The sequence below is a fragment of the Macrobrachium rosenbergii genome, chromosome 34 (assembly GCF_040412425.1).
Source record: "Macrobrachium rosenbergii isolate ZJJX-2024 chromosome 34, ASM4041242v1, whole genome shotgun sequence".
Lineage (NCBI taxonomy): Eukaryota > Metazoa > Arthropoda > Malacostraca > Decapoda > Palaemonidae > Macrobrachium > Macrobrachium rosenbergii.
In genome coordinates, this window is record NC_089774.1 from 10,817,168 (window position 1) to 10,825,719 (window position 8,552).

General features: G+C 42.5%; 2 protein-coding genes across 2 annotated transcripts in view; both read left to right on the forward strand.

The window, feature by feature from the left end:
- sprt (PDZ domain-containing protein sprite) overlaps positions 1-5,871 on the forward strand; it is an 80,284-nt gene extending 74,413 nt beyond the window's left edge. Inside the window, 6 exon segments of the mRNA XM_067133896.1 lie at positions 196-549; positions 1,228-1,337; positions 1,566-1,689; positions 2,102-2,258; positions 2,874-3,134; positions 3,508-5,871. Coding sequence (XP_066989997.1) covers positions 196-549; positions 1,228-1,337; positions 1,566-1,689; positions 2,102-2,258; positions 2,874-3,134; positions 3,508-4,284 — 1,783 coding nt within the window. The 3' untranslated portion in view covers positions 4,285-5,871.
- Positions 5,872-7,448: 1,577 nt separating this feature from the next.
- On the forward strand, positions 7,449-8,506 carry LOC136856202 (uncharacterized). Its single transcript, XM_067133899.1, has one exon. It carries the CDS (start codon positions 7,455-7,457, stop codon positions 8,154-8,156), a length of 702 nt encoding a protein of 233 aa, XP_066990000.1. The 5' UTR covers positions 7,449-7,454; the 3' UTR covers positions 8,157-8,506.
- Positions 8,507-8,552: the final 46 nt, after the last annotated feature.

An 8,552-nucleotide genomic window follows, 5' to 3' on the forward strand; every position in this document is an offset into this window, starting at 1 on the left:
TACTATTGTTTACTAGCTAACATTGTCAAGTATGCTTCAAACCCTCAGAGTATTTGGAATCATTGGAAAGCGATGCTATATAATGGGTGATAAATATCTTTGGACTCTTTGAATAGCTCTTGTGGCTCTAATAGAATGGTACTACTTGGCCATAGCAGTGAATTCACCATACACAATCCTCCATTTTCTATACAGCAACATCGACGTCAGAATCAGAGCAGCGGAGCTCGAGTACGAGCTGGAGAGGGAGGAGCTCAACATCCTCAACCTGAAGGAGGAGTCGAACGTCCTGGGAGCCCGCCTTCAGGAGAACACCTCCTCGACGTCCTCCTCTTCCACCTCGTCGAATGGGGGCCAGAGCCCCAAGGTGACTCTGCACGCCCTCATGTCGTCAGCGGGGGGAGGGGCCGCCCTGGGCGGAGCGAACCTGGTGACGCTCAGCCTAGCCCACACTCCCGGTAACCCGCCGTTCCACGTCATACCGAGGCCTCCCGTGGGGTGCGTGATCGACTGGGCGGCTGAGGACACAAAGCTCAAGAAGGGAGACAGGTAAAGGGTTCCTTTTAGGGTCAGGTGGGTCTTCTTGGAGTGTGAGAGAAGGTCTGTCAACTTAGAGAGACTTGTACAGGAGGTCTGTCAACTTGACAGGGCTTCAAAGGTGGCTGATACCTTTAGATGCATAGCTCAGTAGCTCAGCATACTACAAGCAACACTAAAAGCCCTTTGCAGCTATATTTAAGACCATAATTTATTCTAAGATTGCTAGATACAGCCATCAACTCACCAGGGACCCTGGGCTAGACCTCTGAGAATCTAGACACGTACTTCAGTGGTCTTACTGAAGAACATTACAATAACTGTTAGAGTAGAGTTGTAAACATCATGCCATTTGTGATTCTTAAAATGTAAATCATGATAAAACTAAGTTTTACAGTAAAAGAATCGATAACCTAACACAACCTGACCTAGTCTTAATTGTCTAATCCACAGTATCCTAAAACTTCAAATCCTACTTTATTTTGTCATTAAAGTTGCTAATCATAATTACTGAAATTCAAGAAAATACAAAGTACTTTCTGCTGACTCATACAAAAACAGCAACAAATAAGTTTTAGTTAGAAAAAGTGACATAACTTAATTAACCCTTTCCTCTCTGTGCTGGTTGTACCAAAAAATATGCCCCATTGATTTATAGCTTAATTAATTAACCCTTTCACCTCTTCTCAGGCTGTTGGAGATTAACGGGTCGAACGTGGTGGGAGGAGGCCTCGAGATGGTGACTCGACTGATGGCTGCCTCGACTCACTTGAATTTAGTCATAGCGAGACCGAATCCAGGTTAGACGATGTCGTGATGTTTGTTCTAAACCGCTTGAGTGTTCCTTACTCAAAAGAGAGAGACAGAGAAAGAGCATGGCTACTCGTACGTTGCTTATTGATAAAAAATGCTTAATATAAATTTTCAACCCAGGAACTTTCCATGAACAGCGTCATTCACTGATATGGCCAAGAATTACCCGCAATAAAGTTGATGTATCTATAAATTCACAATCTACTTTCCACCAGGCACCGGAACGTGCGGAAGGAGGTCAGACGCGAGAATCGAAAAGCAGCTGGAAGATAGGTCACGGGAGATCAAGGACCTGGTCAGCCGGCTTGACAAGGCGCTGAAGGAGAAGGAGACAATGAAGTAAGGTTGTTAGGTTAGGTTGTACAACTGCCTGAGGGCAGAAATATGAAATTTAAAAATGGAGTACATTTAGTGAGATTGAATTGTTAATAGTTATTTCCTTGGTGGCATGAGAAGATTCTCTGTTCCCATTGAAAATGAAGAGCATATGAATGTTGTGAAAAATGAGGACATACATCATTAGCTGTTACTAGGACCAAACACTCAAATGGGAGGGTGTTGGCACTTGTCAAAAATGTATAAATGATTCTGTCATCACTATTTTCTCAAATTTACACATTTTACAATCACAAATAGCTTTTGTGTGATTCAAGTAACTCGATTTTTGTTTAAGATTTCTGCCAGGTTCTCTTTCTGCATGACACTCTTCAGTCTCCATTAATGCAAACGCAAATCTATTCACCCCCGTCAGGAGTGACAACACGCGTCTCAACCACAGAATAAGCTATCTGGAGGAACAAGTGTCAGAGTTGCAAATGTCCCTTCAGAAGACTCGAGATGCCACCCTTGGACAGTCCGAAGGAGAAGCCATTGTAACAACCTCTCAACCAGGGGCTACTGTCATACAGGTAAGGGTTTTAAGTTTAGAAGGGTATTCTAAGTAGTTTTTATCTAAGTAAAGGCAGGAGCTGTTTTGATAACCTCCTCTCCTGTCATGCAGGATTGGGGATATCTCCCTGAGCAGGTCAGATTGTCCTATGAGTAGTTTTTGGGCCAGTAGGAGCGAAAATCTATGATAATTATTGCCATAGCCTCTATATAACTTGTTATTATATTTTAGTAGAGCCTCAATAAATGTTTGTTTAGGTAGCTGACACTCGTATTGGCAATTTCTGTAAGAGGACATTGGTCAATTTTAGAAGAAGGTTCAGAGAAAGGGCTACTTCCATTTATGCCAAGTAATCTTTACGAGAAATATTCATTATAAAAAACTGGGATTATTTAGAGAAATTACTGTCTATGCCTCTCAGCCAAGTATTGCACTCACATAGGATACAAAGCTTCCCTGGCAGGAACTCAGAGGAACTCCTCAGAAGGAAGACATTGTAACAATAGAACTTATCTAACTTTAATCTAACTTTGGAAAAAACTCAAAAGAAGGAAGACATTTTGAAAATAGAACTTATATAACTTTATCCCCTGGAACCTAACTGTTTTCCCAAAAGCTTGTCCACCCCTTCCAGGTCTTCCAGAAGGGAGACCAGAAACTCGCGGTCGCCAGTCCGGACGTCAGCAACGGAGGGGTGGAGAGGGCCCAGCAGTATCCGACTTTGCCTAGGATTCGCTCTCCGGACTCCTCCGTGTCCTCTTCACCTAGTTCCTCGCCATCGGACGGTCCTATGGGTAGGCAACACCACACCCTAGGGCATGCCACCTCCAGGCCTACCTCGGCAGCTGACCAAAGAAGAAGGATGCTCTCCCCTCGGCCGGAATCTAAGAATGAGGTATGAGTTAGGACCCACTCCTGTTTCTTTACCTGGTCTCTGTTTTCGTTCAGGAGTGGGCTAAATAGGTGTATGGAGATGCCTGTTCTGTTGCCCCACATATAAGAAAGTTGAATTAGAGGTCAGGGAAAACTAGCTTTGCTTGAATAGTAGTTGCTATGTGGGTGGTAAATTTAGATTTCAGACTTATTTATAAGATATCTTATTATGTTTTCCTAGATCTACCTTGTCTACCTAAAGAAGAAGTATCAACCTTCAGTTTGTAACTGCAATTTGGAAATTGTTAGTTTACTGTCATACTTCCATTTTTGCTTGATTAACCTTCACTGCCACCTGAAAACCAAGTGATATTCTAACGAAACCCTCCTTCCAGGACTCAAGACCTCCTTCCAGAACAAAACCAGTCCCCCCGAAGAAACCAGAACGACTGAGCTTGCAGAGAACGACGAGCATGCAGAGCGTGGAAGAACTACCCACCAACTCCAGGTCGTCCAACAACACGTCGACTGTGAGAAGCAGCAGCAATGGCGTGCACGCTTGGCACTCTCACGACAACGACCTGAGCTCTCAGGAGAACGATTACGTCCCTCACGTGACCTCCTACGACCAGGATCGCCTCCTGGGTTACCGGAGCCGGGAGCACTCCTTCGACAGGCTCCAGGAGCGCTCGCACTACTCCGCTCGGGACAGGAGCTACGATCGTCTCTCTGGCGACCGCCTCTCCAACGGTGGGGACGGGAGCGTCAGGATGGTCGTGAACAGCGGCAGCAGGAGCCCCGTCACCGCGGGGGAGCACCTCAGCAGGAGGCCCAGTCCCCAAGGGGCTGCCGCTTCGACGACTTCGGTTCAGGAAGCAGCACCACCGTCGAGGAGGGGGAATTACAGGTCTCATTCCCCGGACAGCTCTTACCACCTGGAATCGGACCGCATAGACGGGCAAGACAACGACATATTCCGGGCGGAGATATACACCAGCCCGGGCGGTGCGTCTCACTACTCGTCCTATTCTCACAAGCACCATCAATCAGACTATCACCGTCACAGCCACAGTCACTATCACCATCAGACGCCATCGACGCCGGTGGCTTCTAGAAGCTCGACGCTCAGCGTTCCCTCTAAGGGTCCGCGCGCTCACGAGCAGTGGTGTTGAGCGTCTCCGGGAACCTCCGCTCACGTGCAATTCGAAATGCAGAATGACTACGTCAGGAAATAGCCAGAACATAAGTCTCGTATCTGAAGAGTCCCATAACTGTGTTTAAGTCCAGTGAAGTGATTGAAAAGCCTAGGCCTATCCAAAACCAACGTGACTTATCAGGATTAAGGCCAGTGTAGTTTAGTGTCTTCTCATGACAGTGCTTCAACATTCCGTTAATGTTTTATTTATTGTGATAAATACATCATTCCAGAAGTATTTTGCAGTGTAAGCGTGATGCGACACTGTAATATTCTAGAGCTATCATTGAGTATTCTTGTGATGGCAACACTGAAACATTCCATAGTAAAAAAGTGTTTTGGAGTCAAGATATTAATGGTTCAGGGCAGAAATTTAATAATATCATACGATAATATAATTACCGTGAGCTCATTCAAGCTAAATCCTAAAGTTTAGTGTCGATATGAGATATCACTGACATACATATAACTCCAAAATTTTTTTTATTAATGAGACACAAATATTCACAATTGCAGATCTCAGTTTAGTTTGAAAAAGTGGTAGACTTCAAGTTCTGCATATCACTGTGCCAGTAAACATTCATCTTGACATAAAAAAAAAACAAATATAAAACCCAGTTTCATGATATTTTGTAAGTCCTAAGTTATGTTAGGTAAACTTTTCCATTTTGAAATATTTTCCTCTATATTGTCCTAAAAATCTGTTTTTTTTTGTATTGTTTCTGTTATGAGAATCACTACAAAAATAATGCCTTTATGATATGTTTCCCACGAGTCATCATATTTTGAAATATTTATAGAATTTTGTGAATAGTTCAGGTTCTACCACGCATGTGAATATTGCAGTCAAGAGACACTACTGAAAATATATTTTGAAAAACACTACAAGTCACCTCGTCATACATCTATGTGATATTTGAGTTTGTGTGTTTTCATACAATTCAAAGTTGTTGATGTTCACTAAGAAAAGGAAATTATGCATTAATTGTAGCATTTATATTTTATATTCAAGAAAATTACAACTGCTAGAGGCTGCTATGTTAATTAAACCTAGATAGCATAACAGAATCTCATATTGTCTGTTAACTTAGCTGTACTTTGGTACATAGACCAAAACAATCAGTCACTATTCTGCATTTGTGTACATTGTTTTGTATCAGCAAAGACATTTAATTCTGTAATCACTTGACCAAACATAACTCAAAATAGCAAAGTTTTACTTTAGCTGTGCATATTATGAAGGACACTGGTTTGTTTCATATACATATAAAGAACTTCAAAATTTTAGGAATTCTTTGAAAGAATGTAAGAAAAATCTTAACTGTTCCTAACCTAACCTAACTTAGGGCTCAGATACAAAATAATATGCACAACTAAAGTGAATTTTCTACCCCTTAAAAAAGGTCCAGTCCTCAAGAATCATGTTGCACATAATGTACAAATTTCCTGTAATATTTTTTAGACTTTTTTCATTGTATTGTTAGCCATTTCTTCCTCATTTAGTTACCAGAAATGTAAATATAAAACCCTTTCATTTGTGACATAATAAAACAATTTTTTAATAGAAGGTATTTTGCTTTTCCTTTGATAGAATGGGCTATTATCAAAAGTAATTAGTGGCTTTTAAAAGTAATTAAAAATAATTAAAAAGTAATCAGTGGTCTAGCCAACTGTAAAAGATATCCCTTCTCGTTTTAGCATAGCGTAACACCTGTCAAGTTGCCTTTTCCCACATTCGCTTGAAGAGATCAGTGAATCCATGGCTGTTTGATTTAGTAACATATTTAACCCTCTGCCACCAAGCTCTGGAATTCACTCTAGTCTTCCGTTTTCCTTAAATAGCCTGTAACGAGAGAGAGAGAGAGAGAGAGAGAGAGAGAGAGAGAGAGAGAGAGAGAGAGAGAGAGAGAGAGAGAGAGAGATAATAAAGAAAGCGCTTGTCTTCATGAGGAGACAAGAATCAAAGAGAGAGAATTATATCTTCACAAGGAGACAAGAATCACAAATAATTTTAGAGAGAGAGAGAGAGAGAGAGAGAGAGAGAGAGAGAGAGAGAGAGAGAGAGAGAGAGAGAGAGAGAGAGAGAGGAGAATCAAGTACATAATTCTGTCCACTTAACGAAGTTCATTAAGATAATGACCTATAATAATGACCTTTCATCTAATAATTAGAGTTGATTAAGTTATATACTGAATGATTTCAACGTGATTCTTTGTGCCCCCTTTCGGTAATCAGGGCTTTTGTTCACCTGTCTGTGAATCAGACACACCTGTAATTTAGAGACCCGTTTGATACAGGATTGATTTGGTCTGAAGCAACTGATCTGAGTTCTGTACCTGTATGTATACAGGTATGGAAATCAACATAAACAATTAAATGAATAAACAATTAAATAAATAAACAATGACAAAACAAGAATAAATTCATTTATATTCCTGTCTCATACAGGACTGATTTGGTCTGGATTCTGTACCTGTATCTGTACAGGTATGGAAATGAACATAAACAGATATTCCCGAAGAGAGAGAGAGAGAGAGAGAGAGAGAGAGAGAGAGAGAAAAACAGGAATTATTGAATTATTATTATTATTATTATTATTGACGATTTTTATAATTTCCATTCTCAAAACACCTGTCATTCCAAAGCTAGCGACAGATGTACTTTCTACCTGTTTCGAAATACTTCCGGAGAGAGAGAGAGAGAGAGAGAGAGAGAGAGAGAGAGAGAGAGAGAGAGATAACAAAAATGTAAAAAATATTGTATGGATTCATATCCCATTTCTGATATCAATCTGATAGCTAATTATAATATCTGTCTTCCTGTCATGTTCCCGAGTGAATAGGCAGTTAATTAGAATAATTCTTCCCTTAAATTATCAAAGAAATGCGTATAATTATCATACCGATAATTTTGTTTACATAAAAAATGACTTTTTAGAGTTTTGAATATATTACTGAGGACCTTAGAAAGAACATCATTTAATATTTACGTTATGAGGTAATTACCCACTAATCACCTATTCCTGATTAGACCCTATTGAAGTCCGGTTAATTTCGTCACATTGCGCACGCGCCCGCGGGCTCTCTCATGCGCCCAAAGCCTGTATAAAAGACGTAGGGCGCGGTTCAGCAAACCAGAGACGCAGCTATGGCTTCTCCCCGTCAGAATTCGAGATTCACCTTCGTCGCCTTCGTCAGCGTCCTCCTCCTCGCCCTGGGGCAGCAGAAGGGCGCCCAGAGCACCTCAGACCTCCCTGCGTTCCCACCCGCGCCCTTCCTCCTGCCGGGGTGGGACGAGGACAAGGAACTCCACCGTCTGAAGTGGTCGGAGGCCATCCGAAGCTCCCTGAAGAGGAACCAGGACCCTGCGGCCAGCGACTTGGTCCAGTACTTCACGGAGGAGCAGGTGGACGCGGCCACGAAGTCCGAGTACAAGATCGTGCCCCACCCGATCATCTACACCTCCCAGATCCTTCACAAGGGCGTGAACTGCTCCACGATCAACGTGGATCTCCACAAGAACCACGTCAAACCGGAGCTTCAGCTTCGGCCTAACTGGATCCACAAGTCGGAGTTCATAGGAGACTGCCCCACGAACTACGTGGCGAGGGAGTTGCCTCCCATGTACTCTCCTACGGTCATTCTCGAGGCCGTCTGCGCCTGCGGCGGTTCCCAGTGTTCCAGGAGGGGCCACCAGTGCGTTCCAGTTTCCAGTCGCGTTCCCGTTTGGGTCCGAAGGGGCCCCAACTTCCTCGTTCTCGACGTTGAAGAGCTGACTGTTGCCTGCGCATGCGTCCGGAGACCTAGTGGCGAGGGGAATTTCATTTTCGAAGCTGCCGTTCAGAGTTAGATCAAGCAGGCTCCCTAAATCCAGACGTGGGCTTGGCGCCATCTTCCAGGCTTCTTGTACCTTCCAGATGGCTCGATAAAACTCGTAGCACCAGCTAAACTCCTGTACGAACTTGGTACCTGTACTGCTCGTAGAATACAATGAGCTCCTGTAGATTAATCCTGGCATTACCTTCTTCTTCTTCTTGCGTTCGTCAGTTAAACCTTAATTCACAGAGGTTTTTGAAGATGACACCCCACAAACTGTCACCATACAACTTTCTTTCTTTGATTTCTTTTGTAATCAGTTGAATTTCTTCTGCATTCTGCATGTTCATGAAAACATTCTACAACATAAAAGTGAGCATTGATGTTTGTGTTATTGTAATCTATAACCTTTGACAAAAACATTTTGATA